General features: G+C 36.2%; 2 protein-coding genes and 1 pseudogene across 2 annotated transcripts in view; 2 read left to right on the plus strand and 1 right to left on the minus strand.

Annotated features, from left to right (window-relative positions):
- The first annotated feature begins 5,802 nt into the window (after nt 1–5,802).
- On the plus strand, nt 5,803–22,655 carry LOC118654508 (putative P2Y purinoceptor 10). The gene is made up of 2 exons (XM_036305874.1): nt 5,803–5,884; nt 21,595–22,655. The coding sequence occupies exon 2, from the start codon at nt 21,644–21,646 to the stop codon at nt 22,628–22,630; it is 987 nt and encodes a 328-aa protein (XP_036161767.1). The 5' UTR covers nt 5,803–5,884; nt 21,595–21,643; the 3' UTR covers nt 22,631–22,655.
- LOC118653528 lies at nt 13,366–14,632 on the minus strand (annotated as a pseudogene).
- The window catches only part of LOC118654509 (putative P2Y purinoceptor 10), a 61,747-nt gene continuing 58,989 nt past the window's right edge, over nt 21,955–24,712 (plus strand). Inside the window, exon 1 of the mRNA XM_036305875.1 lies at nt 21,955–22,047. The gene's annotated coding sequence lies outside the window, so the exon portion shown is untranslated. The remainder of the gene's footprint in view (nt 22,048–24,712) is intronic.

Genomic DNA, 24,712 nt, shown 5'->3' on the forward strand with positions numbered 1-24,712 from the left:
CCAAGACCCAGAGGTGCAAACTTCTCTGTATCTCATTTCCTTATCAGTACATTCACTGGCAATGGCTTGATGGTTCTTAAGCTGCAAGGGGTGCCATGCTTGGGTCCATGCTTGACTCTGTGCTTGGGCCCCCCTATGGCCTGCACAGCTGCCAGGCCCACATGTCTGCTTGGGATAGAGAGCTTGTAAAGGAATGAGCCCCAGGCCTTTGTTAGGTTTTGATTAATCTCCTTTGGTTTGGCTTTCTTTCAAATTAATCGATCTTTCCATTTCTTTGTGGGCTTTTGCTGGTGCCTGCCCCTGTCTAATTTCTTTCCTGCATCTTCTATGATTTCATATCCTTATCCTCTTTGGTCTTTTCCCTAGATTTTCCTAAGCTAGACTCCTCACCTTCATGGTTGGCTGCCATTTTGGCTCCTACTCCATATGCTTCAGTAGAAGAACCTCCCCTTGCTCCATCTTGAATTCTACTGCACATGTGCTCAGCAAAGAAATTTCCCCCTTACTGTATTATTCTTCTCCCTGGCAATTAATTGGAAGAAGCCAGTTTTGCCCTGGGGAGATTGAAAAGCCGGTCCTCCTACCCTACAGGGGTCGGCTGGGGGAGGGGGGAGGCAGGTAGAGGAATGTTACTAGTGTCTGGAAGCTGTCCCTTCCTAGTTAATCAGGTTTAATGTCTGATTCCATTTGCACCCTTCTTTTGTTAACTAACTACATACTTACTGTGACATAATCAAATAAATCACCAAGCATTGGGGGGAATTCTATCATTCATGTTAATTCATAGCATGTATACACAACCACCCAGTTGTTTAGCTGAAGGAAACCTCTTTGTAAGGAAATTCTCTGCAATACATTTATTTAGAAATTCACATCCTGTGAGAGAAAACCATAAACCATTTCCCTTTTCAGGACTTTAGGTTCCTCACAGAGTGGCTTAAAATTTTGCCCTGTGCTGATACCAGTCTTCAAAACAAACTTCTGGGGTTCACAAAAATGAACCCCTCTTCTAGCTATAAGGTATTTTTTTCATTGAAGGAAGATACTTCAGTGTATGACTCAAAAAAGTTTTAATGAAAAAATATGCAAAAATTAAACCTCTTAAAGACTGATTTGTTCCTACTCCTGAAGATTCATTTCCTCCTTCATTTTAGTTATTACAGTTTTAAGTGCTCTTTTGAGAAAAATAATTAAATTGAAATTACCTTCTATTTTCATTTTTACTGTAACTACCCTAATCCATGCTTTTATCACCTTAAATTTAAATTATTGATGTATTCTCCAATAGGGCCCTCCACCTCCTGTTTTGCCCCTATTCCAATTTATTTTGTCCACCTATGTCTCAGCAATTTTCAGGCACTGGTAAAAAAAAAAAAAAAAAAAAAAAAAAAAAAAAGATTGGGCTCTGGAGAAAGAGTTAGTATGAATTTTGCCTCTCCCACTTACTTGTATGATCTTACAGAAGGTAATTCTCTCTGCGCTTTGTATATGTGCTGCCGAAGCGAGCACTCTCTCTGCGCTTTGATTCACTCATGGGTAAAATAGGATATAATATTATCCCCTACTCCATAGGATAGTTCTGAGAGTTAAATGGGATGATGTGTATAAATTTCCTAGACTAATGACCAGTACATAGAAAGTACTATGAGATTTTTTTTATCTCCCTTCCTTACATATGTTTAAAACCCTTCAAAAACTTTCTGTATCCTATGGGTTCTGTAAGCTAAGATCTTCTTTGTATGGTTCCATCCTCCAAGCTTTTTTTTTCATTCCTTAGCATGCTTTGTGCTTTAGTCAAAAGTTTTCCCTCACTATCACACAAATAGTATATGTTACTCTTCATTCATATCCTTGGGAATATTCCTTCTCTCTTCTGAAAAGCATTGCTTTCTCTCCTTTCTTTAACTGGTATATATCAAATTTCAGATATTCAGATGTTGTTCCATAGTTTTTGCTGTCTATACCTTTATTTGTTTGTGTTTGCTAGATCACACTTTTCGCATCTTAACTACCTACTTTAGCCTTATCCTGAGTAATAATTTCCATGAAATAAAAAATATGAGTGCTAATTGTGCTATACATTAAAATATTAAACAAATATATAACTTAAAGATGTTTAAAAAGTTATTCCTTGTACTACCAAAAATAACATTGCATACCTCCAGTGAGGCATACTTAACCCATTGGGAACACTGCTTAAACAAAACTTAACGATTGAGCAAAGACCACCCAACCTTTTCCAAACAGGTCCAGCCCATAGTGAACTCACCTTCTTACCTTTCATATAACTTGATAATAAATCATTTACTTTGCTATATTTTCTATTACTTTATGAGTGGTCAACTTGTCACTTAAAGTATAATCTTGGAGGAAAGGGATATACTTTATGCTTCTGAATCCCACCCTGTCCACTCATCATCCAGTAAAATTGCTTATTGTTGTAGCTCCTTAAGTACTTGTTGAATGATTATTTCCAAAAAGTACAGAAGAGTCTGTGGATATAAAAGCATAGATAGAAAACTCTTGAAGACAGTTTATCTAAAGCAATTAATATTCACTATTTCTAATGCAAAAGGAATCGAGGTTTCCTTTTTTAAAAATATATTTGTCTTACTATTGTTCCAGAAAAGACCAAAGGTGGTTTGGAAGGATTCATACTATAATAAGATAATACAAATAAATAGTAAGATGAGAAAATAATAAAGAAAAGATGTTTAAGAACATAAGAATAGAGCCATGAAATTGAATAATAAAAATAAGCACACCATATTCTCATGAACCATACATGTTGTTGCAAATGACAGTATTTTGTCTTTTCTTATGATTGAGTAGTATTACATTGCATATACTAGTATGTCCCACATTCTAAGCAAAATAAGTCAGGCAGAAAAGGTCAAGAACCATATAATTTCACTCATATGTGGGACATAAAACTGAAAGCAACAAACAAATAAGTAAACAAATAAGAACTCATAGACACAGACGACAGTATGGTAGTTGCCAAAAAGTAGAGGGTGGGGAGGAGGTAAAAGATGGAAAATGGGGTCAAATATATGATTATGGAAGGAGACTGAACTAGGTGGTGAACACACAAAGCAATATACAGATGATGTATTATAGAATTGTATACTTGAAACCTATATAATTTTATTAACCAATGTTACCCCAATAAATTTAATAAAAATGTTTTAAAAAGCACAGTATAGAAAGATCTCCAAAGTTGCTACCAGTAGACAACAAATTAGTTTCAGTTTATTCAGCAGGACATGTAAAAAGAGATATTTAACACAATTATCAGTATCCATAAGAACCAAATCAAACAAATTATTTAGGGAAAATGTGGTTCTTCCTAATATTACGATCAAGTATTACCCTTGGGTCCTCCAAAAAGAAACAGTGTATTTTAATGAATAATGTCCTCAATAATAGTTATCACCCATAATCTACTGTTACTGTTAGAGAAGACCTAAAAGCTATTGAAGTACCAATTTTTAAACTTTCCTCAGCCTAGGAAATATATGATACACCAGTTAAAGTAAAATTTGAGGGAATACATAGAGAAAGTAAAGATTTCGGAACTATGGACAAATTGTTTCAGCTGTACTGTTTTTTAGACTCTTACAAGTGGATATTTATTAACTGGGTTGAGATGATAATGATTCCTAGACTGTCAGTCATACTCAGTAACTAGTAGACTCTCTTCTACAAGTTAATCTGAGATTATTCTTAAATTATCAGCTTTTTGTTTTAATTAACACTCAGAACTTTACTTGAGTTGAAATTCCCTTTGCCTAAATTGGTTCACTGACTTCTGAGATAATTTTGCTTTCCTTTTTAGGGCCAATGAAAGGAGAGGATACTCGCATGCAAGAGAGAAATGAGGTAAGCAGGCAGGCTTTCTTTTTAGTAATGTTAAGGTGTCTGTGAAATGAAGGTAGGAAGTAGTGTTTATAGCTAATTGTCAAGAAAGCATTCCTTTTATCTTTCTTTCCCAGGGTTTGGATTTAAAACTAAAAAGTTCTGGAATTTTTTTGTCCAGAGTAAGATCTTACCCTGGCTTATACTGCTCAAACTCACAAAGAATGAATTTGTACCAGAAATCCAATTTAATAATTTATAGTAAGAAACAGAACTGCCAAATCAACTGAAATGTGTGTTGGCTTGTCAGTATATTTTATTTTCTGTAGGATTTCAAGTCAGAATATCAAATTAATAACAGATTGGGGCTGGATAAATATATGAAATCAGAACTAATAAGGAGATTGCAAGGTCAAGCATGTTTCATTTGATATACCTCAGCCAGTCATAGCTTTTTCATCAATCAGTTCAAACTCTTAGTTTCTAGTGCTGAAAGTATCTCTTTTCCATCCCTTGCAACCTTGAATTTTGTATTAGACATTTCTGAGTATTAGACATGTCTCTATCTAGTTCTTGAAGGGTGCTAGTTTTATAAGGAGACGTTGCAGGTCCAGTTTGCCCTTTTACAAAAAATTGCGGTCATCCACTCCCTTCTTTATTTAGTCTTACCCAAAAATCCAAATGCTACTGTTTAACCTAACACGCAGTACTTTTTTTCCCGTTTGCTATGGCTATTACCCAGAAGGCTCTTTGCAGTTTCAGGCTATGGTTTCTTTTTTAAAATTCTTTATCGTTTAAAGTATTACATATGAATCCTTTTCTCCCCATTGACCGTGGTTTCTGAATGAGGTTCCTTTACACGCCCACAGAGGTTCATGCTGCTTTGCAAGCTTTGTTTCTCAGAACTACACTCAGACTTGGCTGACACTACAGTCCCTAAGAGTATGACCTTTCTTTATTTGCATACTAATAAAATCCCCAGAGACATTATACATAAAAACCAAAATCTTAGTAATCTGTAGGGAGACTCTGTTATCAACATTGTTCACTTTTTTTAATTCATGCATTATTTGAACATTTATTTTTTTTTATTCCTCACTTCAATTAGTCATTCAACAAACATTCATGAAAGTGCCTTGTGCTGGACTGGTTGGTAATACAGAAATAAGTCAGCCGTGACCTTTGCCCTCAAGCAGTTTGCAGTATACTAAGGTAGTAAAAAATGTATAAAAATAACCAAATTACACATTAAATTTTAAGCCTTGAGATAAACTGAGAGAAGTGCACTCCAGATAAAGGGGACAGTGTAAGCAAAGCTAGTCCTACTGCTCTTAGTTCTGACTTGTATACTCAACAGAAATGTATCAGGCCAGAAAAGAATGGAAGGAAATTTACAAAGTGATGCAAAGCAAGGGACTGAATCCAAGAATACTCTATCCAGCAAGGCTATCATTCAAAATTGAAGGGGAAATAAGGAGCTTCACAGACAAAAAACAAGCAAACAAACAAAAAAACAAAAACTAAGGGAGTTTATCACTACCAAGCCAGTAATCCAAGAGATCTTGAGATATCTTCACCCTGTGCCCTTCATGCTTGAAGGAATTGCAGCTTTCTTGTTCTTAGGTAAACCCCCTGTAGATTTTCCTCAAAATCCCATCTTGCCATGGAGCCTACTGGAATCTAGTAAAAAAAGTAGACATATGGGTTGTGGTAGAAAGATATAATGTGAGGAACAGTGAGGAAGGCTGATATGCATATCTTTTTTTAAATTTTGCACAGCCTTTTGTTCCAAGCTCTTTGAATTTCTTTGCACCGATAAAATAGAAATAAAATAAACCTTTAGTAGCGTCATCTGCTCAAGGGACTTACCTTTGGTTTGTACAAATAAGGTTTCTGTGGTGAGATGCAAAATTCACTCAACTTCCTCTTTCAACAACAAATTTGTCAGTTATCAGCAGGATCCGTGTTACCCAGAGTTTTATTTTTCATTCCCAGCTCCCTGCAAAGAAACTAGAGTGTCTCCAGGGTAAGTTATAGTATAGTATCTGGGAATTGGTGGTTCTGTGTGGGAAGATTGGTGGGGGCATGAAGATGCAGGACAGGGGCAAATGTGGGACCATTGTTCAAATTGAAAATGGTCCTTGGTTTATTTTAGATTTCTTGCAGCAAGAGTGATGATTTCTCTTGAGTAAGACTAGAGTACAAAGTTAAGGTTAATGCGACCAGTCCCCACCATAACACAGTAGCATGAAGCCTGTGATTCAGCTCACTCTTTCCTGAGGGCTCTTTGTTTCTTTGTCAACCTAGGATGTTGGCACAAGTGGTAAGAAAATAGTGTTCAGTGAGATTGTTGTAGCATATTCAGCCAGAAAAAGAGGATTTAAATTCTTGTTCTGTATTATTTACCTAGCTTCATAATGAAGTTTTTATGTCTAGTCCCATTGCTTTGGTAAGATTAGCTCTCATAGATACAGCAAAAGAGACGAAAAGAACTTGAGATAATAGATTTGGTGGCTGAAAGAGCTCTTAGAGAGCCAAATCCTTCACAATACAGATGGAAAAACTGAGAGCCAGTGAGGATACTTAGGATAATTCATCTAGTTAGTGATAGAGCTAGAACTAGAACCTGTGTCTTCTAAATCATGCTCCCTTCCCTGATAGCAGCCTGTATCTCCAAGAGAATACTGTGGATGTATTTATAACTATGTTGGATTTTATGTTAGGAAATGAGGTAATGAGTTGATAAGCTCTGGTATAATGATCTCAGTCTGTTCAGAATCATTTTTTAATATTTTGAAAGGTGACTTTTGACTCAAGTTCAGCCCTACTGGACAACAGAGCCCCAAGTAGAGACGCCTATCTCTCAGTGATTATTGTTCTCATTACTCTGAATGCTTGCAACCTCTCTGGTTTTGAGCAAAGATGACTGAGTAAAAACGAAACATTTTTCAGTTGGGGAGTACTTAAAGGTGGACTGTGTTACACCAGTTGGTATCAGGATCATTCTGAATAGAATGATAACAAGCTTTGTTGTGCTTTATTGGGGGGTGGGGAATAGTCTCAGTACCAAGGATCCTGCAAGTGGAACATTTTTATTTTGGTTGTTAAAATGGATGGGGTGTCATGACCATTCCTATTAATTGACTTTATCTCTTAGCAATTGTGACACAGTACAATTATTCACTGCTAAAAATAGGTGATATCCTGGTATACTGAGGCAGGAAATGGCCTACAGTATATACATAATCAGGTCATGCATTCAGGGTAATTGTCTTTGTAATGGTTTCTTTTGAACACATGTCCTACTTTGGTCAAAAGTAGTTCCTTTTTGGGCTCTTTTGGGAAAGTTGTTGAGTTCAAGTTGTGTAGTCTGCTCAAATTCTGGCAGTGGTGGAACATATGATGTCACAAAAGTGAGCATACTTCTAGGTGGTTTGGGGTGGTTCTTCATAACCAGTTGTGTCACGACACTGTTGTCTGTGTCCGTGAGTTTTTTTCTCATTTCTTTTTCATCTTTTTTTGCTCAATCTCCTCACACCCTCCCAGCTACCCCACCATGATAGCTGTTAGCCTGCTCTTTATCTATGAGTCTGTCTTTATTTTGCTTCTTAGTTCATTTTGTTTATTAGATTGCACATATGAGTGAAATCATATTTGTTTTTCTCTTACTATTTTCCACAGTGGCTACACCATATGCATTTCCACCAACAGTACATGAGGGTTCCCTTTTCTCCACATCCTTGCCAGCACTTGTTGTTTGTTAATTTGTTAATGATAGCCATTCTGACACGTGTAAGGTGATATTTCATTGTGGTTTTAGTTGTCATTTCTCTGATGAATTGTGATGTTGAACATATTTCCATATGTCTATTGGACATTCATATGTCCTATTTGGAAAAGTGTCTATTCGGGTTCTTTGCCTGTTTTTTTTTTAATATTTTTTCCCTTTATTGAATAAGATATTACAAATGTGTCCTTATCCCCCCAATGTCCCCTTATCCCCCCAATCCTGTCCTCACCCTCACCCCCTGTTGTACACATCCATTACTTATGCTTATATGCATGCATACAAGTCCTTTGGTTGATCTTTCCCCCTCACCCCCACCCTCCCCTGCCTTCCCTCTGAGTTTTGAGCATCTGATAGATGCTTCTCTGTCTCTACATCTGTTTTTGTTCATTGGTTTATGTTGTTCATTATAATCCACAAATGAGTGAGAGCATGTGATATTTATCTTTCTCTGACTGACTTACTTCACTTAGCATAATGCTCTCCAGCTCCATCCATGCTGTTGCAAATGGTAGGAGTTCCTTCCTTTTTACAGCTGCATGGTATTCCATTGTGTAGATGTGCCAAAGTTTTTTAATCCATTCATCTGCTGATGGGCACTTAGGCTGATTCCAAATCTTAGCTATTGTAAATTGTGCTGCTATGAACATAGGGATGCATAATTGGATTTTTTGTTGTGTGTGTGTGTGTGTGTGTGTGTGTGTGTAGTTTTAAATATTAATTTTGTCACCCATTCCAGGACTATTTTTTATTTTTAACATTATTGATTTTCAGAAAGGAAGTGAGAGGGATAGAGAGACAGAAACATTGATGAGAGAGAAATGTCATTAATCGGCTGTCTCTTGACCACCCTCTATTGGGGATCAAGCCTACAACCCAAGCATGTGCCCTGACTGGGAATTGAACCAGTGTCCTAGGTAGACGCTCGACCACTGAGTCACACTAGCCAAGCTGGTGTTTAGTTTTATAAGTTCTTTGTAAATTTTGGATATTAATCCCTTATCTGATGTATCATTGCTGAATATGTTCTCCTATTCAATAGGTTGTCTTTTCATTTTGTTGATGGTTTCCTTTGTTGTGCAAAAACTTTTTAGGTTGATATAGTCCCATATGTTTATTTTTTCTCTTGTCTGGGGAAATATCAGAAAAATATTGCTATGAGAAATGTTTGAGATTTTACTGCGTATGTTCTCTTCTGGGATTTTTATGGTTTTGAGTATAACAGGTTAGTCCTTAAACTATTTTGAGTTTATTCTTGTTTATGGTGTAAGAAGGTGGTGCAATATCCAAAAATCAATAAATGTGATACAGCACATAAACAAAATGCAGGATAATAATCACATGATTATACCAACAGAGGCAGAAAAAAACATATGATCATAACCAGCACCCATTTATGATAAAAACTTAGCAAATTTAGAATAGAGAGAATATACCTCAATGTAATAAAGGCCATATATGACATCCACAGCCAACATCATACTCAATGGGCAAAAACCACAGCATTTCCTTTAAGATCAAGAACAAGACAGGGATATCAGCTTTCAATACACATTCATTTGGTGTCTTAAGAGGCAGGGAAATCTATAATCTTCTGTCACAGCTCTAACAAAGAGAATGAATCTGCCTGTTGTGAAACCACCTTTTCTAAGAATTCTAATAATCAGGGCAATTACTGGAAGTTAGTCTATACTTTATTTAAAATATTTGGTCAAAAGTCTAATTACAATCCAACTCATGGATTTTGCAAGACATTTTCATCTAGTTTGGTTCACATGTATCATAGGTGAATGATCAAGCAGATGGATCAATATACAGAGAACCAAGAAGTATTGGCTCTAGCTCAAGTCCTACCAGTGACTTACTGTGTGGCCTTGAGCAAGTTGCTTTATTTCTCTGGATTTCAATATTATAATCTATAATAAGAGGAAAAACTTGAAATAGAAAATCTTTAATTTCCTTCCTAGCAATACAACAATTTGACTACACACTTAAGCATCTTAGAAGAGTTATATATCATGAAGTGATAAATAATGGGACCATAGTATAGAAATTAGCCAGAGGGAATCTTTTGGAAATATAGTTTATATCTTGAAGGGAACCCTTTAACTTTTGCCAAAGATCATTATACTCTTTTCAGAATTTTACCATGAGATCCTCAACTTTTAGGCCATAGGCAAGTGTTTTGCAAGTAAATTAATTCTTTTTTCAAATGATAAAATCAGACAACAAACAAGGTGAATAATTCTGGAATCTAATTTCCACAATGACAATGTCACTCAAACAGTATTTCTCAATCTTTTAAAACCAAACTTTTCTTTGAAAAACAAAAATATTTCATAAGAACTCCTAGAAAAACCTACTCCATCAGCTTAAAGTTTTCCAAGTACAGCCAAAAGTATTTTTTAGACCTGTATTTTCATCAGTTTGTATTTTAGGGAGATTATTTTGATTTCTAGATATATTTTGTATAATAAGAAATATATTTTTTAAAGTAACACATGCTTCCAACCCTTAAACTTTAAGAATTATTGCTTTAGTACTGCTGGCCATCTCTCATAACTCTACTTTTTGGGGCATTTGCTAAACCCAGAAAAGTACAGAATTCAACCAAAGGCCCATGGATATTACTTTTTGTACAAGTAAAGCTGAAATGAACTAACATTTATTTAATGTCTACTGTGTACCAGACATGAACATTGTTACTTTTTTATAAATGAGGAAACTGAAGCCCAGAGATATGAAGTGAGTTGTTTCAGGCCAGAGAGCTGGTAACCGCATCAAGATATGGCCCCAGATTTTCCCAAAGGACATAATTCTTTCTACACCCAACTGCCAAAATGATACCTAATTAAGCCTTTCAAAAATTATTTTATAAATCTGATAAAGTTACATGCAGGAAAGTTCAATTCAAATTTTGAGGTATTAGTTTGTGAATAGTTTAATTATCTTAATTCATTTCAAGGATAAAAAAAATTATTTTTTTGAACTTACAGAAGAATGTATAGGCTACATATGTTTGTGGGTTATTTAGAGTTGATTTTAATTAATTCAGGAAACAGTAGAGTTCCAAATTTCAGTTGCTCTTCTTTACTTACGGTTGTGAGTGATTGAATGAAGGACACCATGTTCATGGGGGTCAGACTGCCTTGAGTAATTCATGTGAGATTTTTTTTGGTTCAAAGAAGAAAAATATTTTAAAGCAATTTAGGTTCCAAAATGGCCTGTAAAGGTTGTCCCCTAGGGAGTGAGCAGGGCCCCCATCAACAACCTTTCCCTATTTAATTTTCCTTTTTCCAAAAAATGATAAGCCTACATATTGGCACTATCATCAAAGAAAATAAGATAAGCAAATTTGATAAACATGTTTACTTGGTGGTATTAGTGACATAATAAGGAATGAAAAGAGGGGGAAATGATAGGGTAAAGCTTTGCAAAGTTGTACTAGAAAAAGAGCATTCACCGTGATGCCAGAGGTCCAGGTTCTACCCTCCTTACTCTGTCACTTGATAACCTTATGTCTTCAGGCAAATTAAGTCACATTTTGGAGCCTCAGTTTCCTGATTTTAAAATGGGGAGAGGCGTTGGAGGACTGGTGAAAAAGGTGAAAAAGTGAATGGATTAAGAAGTAAAATTGGTAGTTACAAAATTGTCATAGGTGTATAAATTCAAGCATAAGAAATGTAGTGAACAATTTTGTGGTAACTAAGTATGGTGCCAGTTGGGTACTGGAAATATTGATAGGATACTTTGTACTAGTAAAGTATATGATTGTCTAACTGGTATAATCTACACCTAAAACCTTGTTCTAATGTTAGGGAGAAGGGGAATGATAAATAAATTTAGTGCATGGCCCCCTACTTCACAAGCTCACAGCCCACTATGGAGGGATTCATAAACAGTTAACAATATAAGAGTTATCATAAGGTAGAGTATTTGTTAGGTTAAGGATATTTACTGAATGACTATGTGCCACTCATCCTGCTAGGTTCTACAGACTTTAAGATGAGCAAGACATGGTCTCTGCCTTCAAAATTATCATAGATGAGTCAGAAATACAGAGGTATAAATGGGAAAATATAATATAATGCAGTGAGTATATTGTTAAGAGCAATTCCTGTGGTGGACATGGTAGGCCAGATTTGCACTTTTGATACATCATTTTGGTAGTAGAGTAGAGACAGATTTTAGGAAGGAAATACTTGAGTCAGATAGATCAGTTAATTAGTATTTTAATCTAAAGAGAGAAGAAAGAGAAAGAAGGTGAGAGAGTGGAGGGCTATCAGTTTACAAGTGTTATACTAATCCACAGAGATGGAGAATTGAGAGGGAGAGGAAGAAAGAGAAAACATGGTTGATTGAATGAAAGAGAAGAGGAAGTCTGGAATTATTCAATGGTTTCTAGGTCTTGTGACGGGATAGATGGTGGTAAATATGTAAAAGATCAGGTAGTATAATGCGTTTTATTTTGGACATATTCATTTAGAGATCCCAGGTAGATATTCAAATAGGAAATCTCAGCTGGAATTTTGGAATATAGGTTTAATATCATGGGCATAGAGACATGAAAGACATCAAGATATAGCTCGCAATTGAAGCCATGAAAATGAATGATGTTACTCAGTATAAGAGTGTTGAATAAAAAGAGATGATGAAGACCTAGGGATGACAAACATTTAAAGGATGTACAGATATAAAAGAAAGTATGAGGTAAGAAAAGGTAAACAATCAGTGTAAAGAACTCTTGTGAGTTTATTTAAGAAGAGAAAGAAAGTGTCAAAAAGCTAGAATAAGATGCACAGACCAGATGAAAATTATTTTGGGTGTTAGAGACACATTATGACAAAGATACGACTGGGAGTAGAGTAGAGCATGATGATCCATGAGTAAAATGGAATAATTAATTATAAATAAAACGGATTGAAAGCATGGGAATTTATCTTAAGCAACAGGAAAAGCAGCTGTATTGGGAAGTAAGAAGAATGTAGCTTGTAGACTATGTGCTGGGAGGGGACAATAAAAATTGAGTTCCTTCTCACTCAACAACCTCAATTTTATCTAATTTAAGAAGATGGGAGATGGGAAAAGAAAGATGGGAGATGGGAAAACAGGAGAGATGAAGCTTTAGTAGAGTCATGAAGGTTCTGAATGGCTACTATGGAAACAGGAGAAGATACTAATCAGAGGTGTGTAAAAAAAGGCTGGAACCCAAAAAAACAAAACTTAGACTGGAGATCATAAATTTCTAGTTTGGGCATTCAAAATAGAGTCTGATATTTTTAATGGGTTATTTAGCAATTTAGATAGTAAAAAAGTGGGTTATGAACTTGATCTTGGCCTTGCCAAGCTGGTGCAGCAGAAGAATGGTGAACAAGGAAGTTCAGAGTTCTTGTGTGAGAATATTTAAATTGACCACTTAATCTAGGCTGGGCAGAGGAGGAAGTAAAATGTGGGAAGGTGCTTGGTCATAGCTGCAAAAATGAAGAGATTTAGAAATTTAACTTCTCTGGGAGTGTATGGTACAAATTAGTGTGCTGAAATTTGCTGTGCAGCTCAGTGATTATAATGTTAGAGAAAGAAAACCATTTGAAAAGTAAGAAATTAATGAAGTTTGGCAGTGAGAACAAATTTATAAAGCTTGGAAGAAGGAAGGGGCTAATTAGGTCAGATTGTCAGGATAGTTGAATGTTATAAGCTGCTGATCTGAAAGAGGGTACTTCTTAAATCAGATAAAATTGAGGTTGTTGAGTGGGAAGGAACTCAATTTTTATTGTCCCCTGAGTCACTTCAAAATCCATACAAGCAGAAATAGATTTTCAGGCTCCAAAATAATCCAGCTGCAGTTGGTACCCCTTTTTTTTTTCTCCTCCAGTCTGTACTTAGTAACAAACAGATGACAGGAGCTAGCATAGGTCAGTGCCACAAACTTGTTTAAGGAGTTTTGCAGGAGATCAAATCATTGCATCTTGGCAAACGGTTTTCCCTGTTGGTCAGCCTTACATATGTGGCCTCTTTAACACTAGAAGTTCATGCAATAATATACATTGTACACCTCATAGAGGCTTTACTTGAATTTTTATCTTCATTCAGTAAGCTCTCTGCTAATGTTCTATTTCTCTTTGCTTCTCATATTTTATGTGATGGTAATTTGAATGAACTCTTTTAACCTCCTGGAAGACCTCCCTTGAGATGAAGTTGTTGTCACTTGAACTATGTCTGGGGCCATTATCACAATCATCAGTAGGTTCTATAAGAAAAGCCTCAGAAATTTTCTCTCCATCTCCTCAAGGCCGCTGATGATCTCAAGGACAGGTTCTCCCTCTCAGCTCTGCCATTCAGTATCTTGATAGCTCTTATTGATTTTTGATGCAGTTTCCTCTTCCATTTATTCATTGGATTTATCCTCTTCTTGTCCTCAAATTCATCTTTTTTCTTTTTTCTTACATGAGTTGATTGGTTGGACTATTACAGAATATCATTATATTTAGTACAGTCTTGTCCCGGTTAGAATGCTCCTTGTGAAATTCTCTCTCCTTTTCTTGGTTATCAATGTGGGTACCTACTTCACTTTGATCTTCCCTCCCATCCTCTTTTCCACTGGAAATGTTTGGATCATGCTCTTGGTTTCCTTGATCACTCAGATCTTTTCCAAGTTTGCTGCTCCTGCTAAACTGAAGATGTGTGTCATTTACAGGCTGTTCTTGGTTTTCCTCTGTCTTTGTGATACTTTCTTGTTGATCAGAATCTACAATGGAACTAAAATCAAGAGCAAGAGAATCAATGTTCTCTAGGAGTTTTTTTTCTTTTGAGGTTCACTCATATCTTGGTCCAATGTACCTTCAACTGGTCTATAATCCAAATTCTCACTTAAGCCACTTTCACTTTCCTCTTGATCCTGTAATCCCAGCTCTTGGTTGTAACTCTGGTCCTGATCTGCTGACTGGTCATGGTTTTCCTCTTTTGACTGTCATACCAAAGTTTTTCAGCTTTATGTTTAAGATGGTCTCATATGGATACTATAGCTTACTTTTCATTTTCTGCATCTTAAAACCTTAAAATGAGCACCATAATGTTGTCAGGCATTACTAACATTTCAGCCTGCTGGATGGAACTCAAGTAATCAACATTTGATTGGGAATGATCAGATAGGAAACTTGCATTTTTCCTGTGCTCCATTAGAGAGAGGGTGGAGTGGAACAGTGTCCTCTGAGGAAAGACTGGGATTTGTGGCTCAGGGGAGAGAGCTGAAATGACAACCACCAGGGTCCCTTTGCTTAGTCTTTCTCCCACACTGCAGACTCTATTTTTCTTGGGTGGAGCACTCAGTCATGACTTTTATTAGTTGTAAAGGATGGGTGATGACAATAACCCATTAGAACATAAATTTTTAGGAAAGCAGAAATGTATTTGTTGACATATCAGTGTTTGTACTTTTGCATAATGCTTCCAAATAGGGACTTTAAACTATCCTGTATGTAATTCAATTCAATTATACTACTTTTCATTGAGTGTTTACTAAGTAACAGCCTATGTCTTGGCTATATGGTGATGAACTGAACAGATCTTGTTATGGAACTAATGGAACTAACAGCACAGTTGGTGAAATAGCCAATAAACATGTAAAAAATCTAAATTACAATTGATGCTATGAAGAGAAAGAAGAGAGAATAAGAATATATATAATTATGTGTAGAACTACCAAGATCGGACTGACAGTAAAAGTCTCTCTGACTAGAAAACTGAAATTAAAAGGAGTTGAACATCTGAAGAACTACAGGAAGATAATTCCTGATAGGAGTATCATGTGCAGAGGACTTAGTCAGGAACAAAATCTTGGCTTGTTCTAAAAAGTTAAAGTTAAAACACAGAGGATGAGGAAGAGAATGGCATGAGGTGATGTCAAAGGGAACAAGAGCCATATTAGGTATGGCATTAAGGCCACGGCGAGAAGTTTCCCTTAATGAAACAGAGAATCAGTGAAGGATTTTAGGCAGGAGAATTATAAAACATTTCAAAGAAAAATCACTTGGGCCACAAAGTGGAAAGGATAAGAAGAGGTCAAACAATGACATAGTCCTGCCATCAAGAAATAAATTGAATGAAAGAAATTTAATTAAAGAAACACATCTTAACAGAATCTCAATTAGTGTGGTAATTACCACGATAAAGGTAAGAGAGTATGGAAACAAGCAAGAGTTCCAATTCTAATACACCATCACTTAAAATATTCATTTTTTCACTTTAGTGCAACTTATTTAACCTCCCTTAGTCTCAGTTTCCTCATTTGTAATATGGGAATAATCATAGGGCTTCTATGAGGATTAATTATATAATATGTGAAAAGTGCTTAGGCTATAAATAAATGGCAGCCCTCAATAAATAGTAGTCATAATTAGTGTTAGATACAGTATGGGGAATGAACTACACAGGTCAAAACTGGGATACAGGGAGTTCACTAAGACTATCTGTCACAATAGTCAAGAGGAATGATGACTGTGGCCTGGATTAGGATGGCTATAAAGTACACATGGAATAGATATTAACTTAAGAGCTTTTTAGGAGGGAAAAATCACTTGGTTTCTGATTGGGTGTGGGCAAAATGTAGTGATAGGAGTTGTTTAAATTCTCAGTTTCCAGTTTAATTGTCTGGGAGGAGAGTCATGCACATATGGAGAAAGAGAACTCAGACTTAGGAGTGAGTCACCAATCTCACACTTCATCCTAAAACAGGAAACAACAAAATACATCTAGATTGAAGAGGAGACAGATTGGCACCACAATGGCCAAAGTCAAACCAGAAATAGTCAACAATAGAACCAGCATCAAAGATAGAAAGATAGAGGCAGAGGAAGAGACATAGAGAAGGCACATACTCCAACTTTAGCCCTTCCATTCAGCATTTTCTTGTTAAAGGTTTAGTCTGTTCTTCTCTCTTAAATTTCAGAAATTTCACATATTATCCACAGCAAGTTAAATGTTTCTTCTCTAAGAGTTTATATGTCTGCCTTGCCACAAACAAATTTCGCCAGCATATCCGTACCATGGGGATTTTACATTTAATTGTCACCAAAAATATTTTTGGGGAAAAAAAAACCTTCCCACTTCCCTTTCAGTCTGAAGAAGAGAAGAGATTTTAGAAATCAGGCCATGCAAATCTCTAAACTCACAATAAACTATTACTTGCAGAGGTGTAAGAACCCACAGGAAAAAAAAAAAAATAAGGTGTAAACTTGACCTCTAGCTTGCTGTTCAGGCCTGATAGAGCTCCATTATTTAACACAAAAGTATCAACAGAATATGTCCCTTTAGTAAGTGAAACTTAGTACACCAGTGAAGCAGAATCAAATACCCATATCTGTAAAAGCAGAAGTGGAGGTGTGATTTGGGTGTGTGTAAACTGTCCTTATTTTTTTAAATTGAAATGCATTTGATACATTTTCCTTTGTTCTCTCACAGCCTCTTCAGAGATGATAGATGAGAGTAGAAACAGTGCCAATACTAAAGTCAAAGTGGGTGGTGAGGAAAGATTGGCTTAATGTGTGGGGACAAGGGTTTAGTTATTTCCTGATAGCTTAACTAGAGTAATCTTAGTGTTATAAGATAATAAGATTCTCTATGTTATTAAAAAGGTTCTGCCATAATGTACCCTTCAAGTGTCACAATGAACCTCATTCTATTATCTAGTACCTCCTGAGAAGTAAGAGGCAAGTGATGTAGTGGAAATAGGATACTGTAGACTTTGGATCAAGTCAGGTGTGATAGTAAATTTCATTTTTACCATTTTCCAGTTTCGTTACCTCAGGAATTTACTGAACCTCTCTGAACTTCAGTTTCCTCATCTGCACGATGACAATAATAATAGTACCCACCTCTGAGGACAGTTGTGAGAATTTAATTAGATAATTCATATAAAAAAATCCATTGCAGGTTCTGTGGTACATCACCGATAGTGAAACTATGATAATTACTAGTATTTCCTGTCTTTTACCTGTGAGAATTCCTCAATCCTCTTTTGTAAGTCATGCATTCAGAAGACTGCACGATTTTGTAGAACATATCAAAGATAGTCCAAATTGAAAGAATGGGATACTAGTATAAGGGGCAGAAAAAATGAAAAGCACTGTTTAGAGTAACTGTAGCTCATAATGTGGGCTCTCTTTTATCTGTCAATTAATTACTTGGTATCCTGTTCTTTTAGCCTATTTCCTGGAGCAGGACTTAAAAAATATAGAAAGGAGAATCTAAAAGCAGGCATCTCCTGTTTTTGTTTTGTTTTTATGAAATTTTAAATTTATTTTTCAATTATAATTAACATTTCATATTGTTTTATATAAGTTTCAGGTGTATAACATAGTGGTTAGACATTTAAAAATTTATAAAGTGATCCCCCCAATAAGTCTAGTACACTCTTAGCATCATACATAGTTATAACAATACTAGAGGCCTGGTGCACAGATTCATGCACATTGAAAGAAAATTAATTAGAAGGTTGCTGGCAGGGTCCCTCCAGCAGGTGGGGTCCCTCAGCCTGGCCTGCGGGGATCGGGCAGAAACCAGCAGTCCAACATCCTCTGAGGGTTCCCAGAGTGCGAGAGGGCACTCTGCAAAGTTGCTGTCACTCGGCAGCTCCTGCATTGAGCATCTGTCCCTTGGTGGTCAGTGTGCATCATACTTACTGGCTGGTCGGCCAGTGGTTTGGTGGCTTAGCCTTTTATATAGAGAGGCTATTGATTATAGTCCCTATGCTGTATTTTACACCCCATGATTATTTATAACTTACCCTAAAGATTTCACTAAAACATTATAGAACTGATAAATGAACTCAGTAAAGTAGCAGGATAGTGGCATTTTGTACTCTAGTAATAAACTATAAAAAAGAGAGATTAGGATAGCAATCCCACTTACAATTGCATAAAAAATAAAATAAATAAAATATCTGCCCACCCAGTGTGGCTCAGTGGTTGAGCATCGACCCATGAACCAGGAGGTCATGGTTTTCGATTCCTAGTCAAGGCACATGCCTGGGTTGTGGGCTCAATCCCCTGTAGGGGGTCATGCAGGAGGCAGCCAATCAATTAATTTCTCTCATCATTGATATTTACATATCTCTCTCCCTGAAATCAATAAAAGCAGATTAAAAAATAAAATACCTAAGAATAAATTTAACCAAGGAAGTAAAAGTCATATACTCAGAAAATTATAAGACAATGAATAAAAAAAATACAAATAAATGGAAGCATATATTGTGCTGATGGATAGGAAAAATTAACACTGTTAAACTGGTCATACTACCCAAAGCAATCTATAGATTTAAAGCAAATACAACAAATAATTCTAAAATGTATATGCAACCACAAAAAATGCTGAATAGCCACAACAATCTTGATAAAGAAGAACAAAGTTGGAGTTATCACGCTACCTGATATCAAACTATGCTACAAGGCTATAGTAATCAAAACGGCATGGTACTGGCATAAAAACAGGCATATAGATAAATGAAACAGAATAGACAGCCCAGAAATAAACTCACATATATATGGTCAATTAATATATGAAAAAGGAGGCAAGAATGTATAATGGGATTAAGGCAGGAATAACTATGTATTGTATCAGATTTATTGCAATGATCACTTAGTGAGTTATATAATGTCTAATCTCTGGACAGTATATCTGAAACTAATATGATATTGTTTATCAGCTGTAATTGAAAAATAAAAAAATGATTTAAGTAAACATTAAAAATGAAAAAGAAAAATGGTGTTGGGAAATCTGAACAGATACATGAAAAAAATAAAACTAAACCACCTGCTTATACCATATACAAGAATAAACTCAAATGAAATGAAACCTTACATGTATGACCCCAAACAATAAAACTCTTAGATAAAAAACATAGGCAGTAAACTCTCTGACATTGCTCTTAGTAATATTCTTTCTGATATATCCCTTCGGCAAGGGAAACAAAAGAGAAACAATAAAGAAATGTGACTACAGCAAACTAAAAATATTTTGCACAGTAAAAGAGACCATTAACAAAAATTAAATTTCAACCTATTGAATACAAAATTATACTTCCAATAAGGGGTTCATATAACAATTGATAAAAATACTCATACAACTCAACATCTAAAAAACAACAATCCGATTAGAAAATGTCCAGAGGACCTGAATAGACATCTTTCCAAAGAGGACATAGAGATGACCAATAGACATATGAAAAGTTGCTCAGTGGATAGAGCATCAGCCTGCAGACTGAAGGGTCCCGGGTTTGATTCCAATCAAGGGCACATACATTGGTTGCAGGCTCCTCCCTGGCCTGGGCCCTGATCATGGCTTGTGCAGGAGGCAGCCAATCAATGTGTTTCTCTCACATCGATGTTTCTCTCTATCTTTCCCTCTCTCTTCTATTCTTTCTAAAAATCAATGGAAAAATATCCTCAGGCGAGGGTTTAAAAAAAAATGGGCAGAGGACCTGAATACCTGGATAGACATTTGTCCACTCCCTTTTTATAAACTTAAAGTGATCAAAACAACATAAAAATAATAACAAAAACCCTTACTTCACCCAAGGAATAACCTCACTGCATTATTTCTTCCACTTCTAGCTCTAACTGTAATAAACATTCTTGCAAATTGGAAAGAAGTTATGTTTGTAAAATTTGTCTTTGAAAGGGAAAAAATGATGAAGAGAAGAATGTGTATAAATGTTAGGCACATTTTCCTCCTATTTGAATTCCCAGATCTCTGTTCAGTGGCTTTGTGGCTTTAATGACCTGAGCTTTGCTTCTTCTACCACTATTATGTGCAGAATGAATTAAATGATTTTCAAAGTTCCTCTCCAGTCTAAAATTTTACAAGAGAGATAAAGTAAAATAATAAGTTTGCTGTTTTTTAGCCATTCTTATTTGCAGACAGCCTGCATAAACCCAATAAATCCACAGCCAGACCTTGAGAAGTCCTAAATATTCTATATTTCCCAGGCCATACACATGATACATAATAGAAACCATACTAAATCATAAAATAAGATTAAAGAAGTCCAAAGGTCTTTTACTCCTTATGATGACTACTTCAATGAAAAGAAACAACAACATTAACTTTTAAATTGTTTCCAAGAAATGATTTTGGTGGCCTGTTTTGCTCGTGCCCTAATCAATGTTTACTCTGACTGTTGGATAATCTGTCATGTCCATGATGTTACCCCAGTACAGAATTACACAAAGAATTACTCTCTTCTCTTTCAGACCACATAAGGGGAAAGATCCCAGTTCAGCTTCTAAATTCATATACTATTACTTAATTTTGAATGTAAATTTCAAATTGGACCTAAGTCTAGAGAAAGACATAAAGTGCATGAGAACCACAAGCTATTGTGATAGAATAATGAGGCGATAACATCCCTAACCACTGAAAATCAGCCAGGATACTGGAAATGCAGGCTAAGAGAAGCAGGGCCATTTTCCAAGTATTGTGGTGTCAAGATAGAAAGTCAGAGTCCGAAGGGCAAGGTAGCAGACAAAGGAGAGGCAAAGGGACATAAAAGGTGAGGCTAGATTTCTATCGTTACAAATGAGAATGACTGAGCAGTATTCACTTTAACCAAGGCTTTTTTTTTTTGCAAGATAAACTTGGACACAAAAGAAACTCAAATGTCACACCCATTTTGCTGTGGTGAGAACAGTAGACTGACTATTTCAGAATATCCTTGCCTGCAAAAGATAACTTTCAATATCTGGGAAAGAAGTTTGGGGGTAATTCCATGTTTCTCTAACTAATTCATTGGGTGACTTTAGATCAATAGTATATTTTCCTTGAGCATTTATTTATTCACCTGCAAACAGGCCCCTTCTAATTATAGTATTTTATGTCTTTTCAAATGTGAAAATAAATCTGGGTGTTGGCTAAAGAACTGGTTAACCACTAAACTTTTTTTTCTTTGGTTTGGGCAGGGATCATAACTCTACGACTTACTTTAATGAATATACTGAAATATTCAAGATGCATGACAACAGTGCTAGCGATGCTGTGACCGAGTGCAATGTCACTAATTTGACATTTCAGTACACTCTCTATGCAACCACCTACATCCTCATATTCATCCCTGGTCTTCTGGCTAACAGTGTAGCCTTGTGGGTTCTGTGCCGCTTCATCAGCAAGAAAAATAAAGCCATCATTTTCATGATCAACCTCTCTGTGGCTGACCTTGCTCATGTGCTCTCCTTACCCCTCCGGATTTACTACTACATCAGCCACCACTGGCCTTTCCAGAGGACCCTTTGCCTGCTGTGCTTCTACCTGAAATATCTCAACATGTACGCCAGCATTTGCTTCCTGACCTGCATCAGCCTTCAGAGGTGCTTCTTTCTCCTGAAGCCCTTCAGGGCCAGAGATTGGAAGCGTAGGTATGATGTGGGCATCAGTGCTGTCATCTGGGTCATCGTGGGCACTGCCTGTTTGCCATTTCCCATCTACAGAAGCACAGGCTTAGCCAACAATACTGAATCCTGCTTTGCTGATCTTGGATACAAGAGAATGAATCCAATGGCTTTGGTTGGGATGATTACAGTTGCTGAGCTGGCAGGATTTGTGATCCCAGTCATCATCATCGCATGGTGTACCTGGAAAACCACCATATCCTTGAGACAGCCACCAATGGCTTTCCAGGGAATCAGTGAGAGGCAGAAAGCATTGCGTATGGTTTTCATGTGTGCTGCAGTCTTTTTCATATGCTTCACTCCCTATCATATTAACTTTATTTTTTACACCATGGTAAAGGAAACTATCATTAGCAGTTGTTCCATTGTCAAAAGCACACAGTATTTTCACCCTTTTTGTCTATGCCTTGCAAGTATTTGCTGCCTTTTGGATCCAATTCTCTATTATTTCATGGCCTCAGAGTTTCGTGACCAACTCTCCCGCCATGGCAGTTCTGTGACCCGTTCTCGCCTCATGAGCAGGGAGAGTGGTTCATCAATGATTGGCTAAAAATAAAATAACTTTTCAATTATGACTTTGTTTCTGTTTCCTGTTTTGTTATGTGCAATGACCACCAGGGGGCAGACGCTCAATGCAGGAGCTGCCGGTTGCAGTGAATTGGCAGTGGCAGTTCTCTGGTGACACACCCCAGAACCAGAGAGGATGGAGCCCAATTCCTTGCAGGGCTGTGTGATTCCACCTTTGGCCTTGGGTTATGTTGCTTCTGTGGCACTGTCTGCCCTGAATCTGGTTTACTGTACACTTGCCTTTGCATTCCACACCCTGTACGACAGCAACTTTGCAGAGTGCCCTCTCGTATTCTGGGACCCCTATCTATCTATCTATCTATCTATCTATCTATCTATCTATCTATCATCTATCTATCTATCTATCTATCTATCTATCTATCTATCTATCTACCTATCTATGTAAAAGGCTAAGTGACCGGCTATATGTCTGACGTGCACTGGCAATTTAAAAATATTTCATCTAATTAATTTCCTTTCAATGTGCATGAATCCATGCACCGGTCCACTAGTTTAAAATTAAAGGCAGGTAAATGGGAAGCAGTCAGAGCCTACATGTCCTTGTTAAAATGTATTCTGGGTTAGTTCTAATTTTTGAGCCACCATGGTTCAAGTAACTTTGCTGCTTGTCTTAATTTTGTTTTTATGCATCTAGTATAACATTTACATGCCAGGAACAAAAGCTACAATATTAAACCAGTAACACTGATTAGGAACAGAAAATGTCTAACATTAGACAAGGAAGGGTCCAAGGGGAACAAGCATCCCAGCCAACTGAAAAACCCTTTACATGTATTATCATAATTTTTTTATTAAGCTAGTTATGTTTTTCTTCATCCACTGTCACTTGTACTTTATGATATATTTGATCAGATGAATTAGGACTTTCTACTATTTTATTATCTAGAAGCTCTAATTTTTCGTCTGGGTATAGTTTCATCCATTCCTATATTTAGACATTACTCATATAAAATACTCATCTAGATTAGATCCATATATAATTCTCCTAGGGGAATTATTAGGGAGGTGTTCTTGGAGGGGTTTGTCTAAGATGGGTCTTTTATAATAAATATAGCCAAAAAAAATGTACCAAAGCTTATATTGATAGTAGAAGAAGTCCAGTGTATGCCCAACAAAGCATTCATTCATTATCATAGCTGATAATCAGAATATTAATTTAGTAGGTGGGAAAGATTTACAGGTACCTAAGTTAAAATTTTTCATGTCTAATAAAGGGAGGGGTCTGGGGAGACAGATATTATTTCCACTAGGAAACCTTAAAAAGGATAATAAAAATCACTTTATATACATTCAATCAATAACAAATAGGTGATAAAAGAACAAAGTTAGAGCAGCATTAATTTGTGAGCATATAGGCCTTGTTGAAGTCTTAGAGTAGCTGTCTGCCTTCTTCGTGGCTGGTAGCTTCTCATCCTTGAGTTGAAGGCCAGTGCCAGAAATAAGGGCAGATGTCCATTCCTGGTTAGATGCCTGATAAGGTAAAGTCCCTTTAACACTGTTGGAGAGACACTTTAATTAATATCTTTCCCAATGGACAAAAATCTCCCAGTTGTAAATTGTGGTCTTTGAATCTTTGTCTTTTGGGAATACTGTGAAATGAATGTTACTAATTTATCAGATCCTTTAATGCAGAATGTCTGCTTTTTAGTTCCTTATATTTGAGATACAAAAGATTTAAAAATCAGCAATATTTTAAACAGAGTCATAAGAATAATTATTCTCAATTCATATAGTCCCATAACTATTTTTGTTTATCCTGATAATTTGCCAGTATTTTTAAAAATGAATTTAGTTGTTCCTTAGAGTTCTATAAATCTCTACCTAGGTAAAATATATGACCTGCTTGGAAGCCTGCAACTTGAAGTCAGGGTCCTTTTCATGGATTTTTCTAAAGACATAACATATGCATCAGAGTAAAACAATTTCTTTCTATGAATGACAAAACTTAAAGTGCAGTAGTTATAGATTTTATTGTAATATAATTGATTAAAAAACTATGTTTTTCTATAAGATATAACATTCCAAGACAATAATTTCTTGGTAA

The sequence above is a fragment of the Myotis myotis genome, unplaced genomic scaffold (genome assembly GCF_014108235.1).
Source record: "Myotis myotis isolate mMyoMyo1 unplaced genomic scaffold, mMyoMyo1.p scaffold_m19_p_4, whole genome shotgun sequence".
Lineage (NCBI taxonomy): Eukaryota > Metazoa > Chordata > Mammalia > Chiroptera > Vespertilionidae > Myotis > Myotis myotis.

What these genes read in the sequence shown, in the direction of transcription:
- LOC118654508 (XM_036305874.1), top strand. Translation starts at nt 21,644, where the DNA reads ATGCATGACAACAGTGCTAGCGATGCTGTGACCGAGTGCAATGTCACT.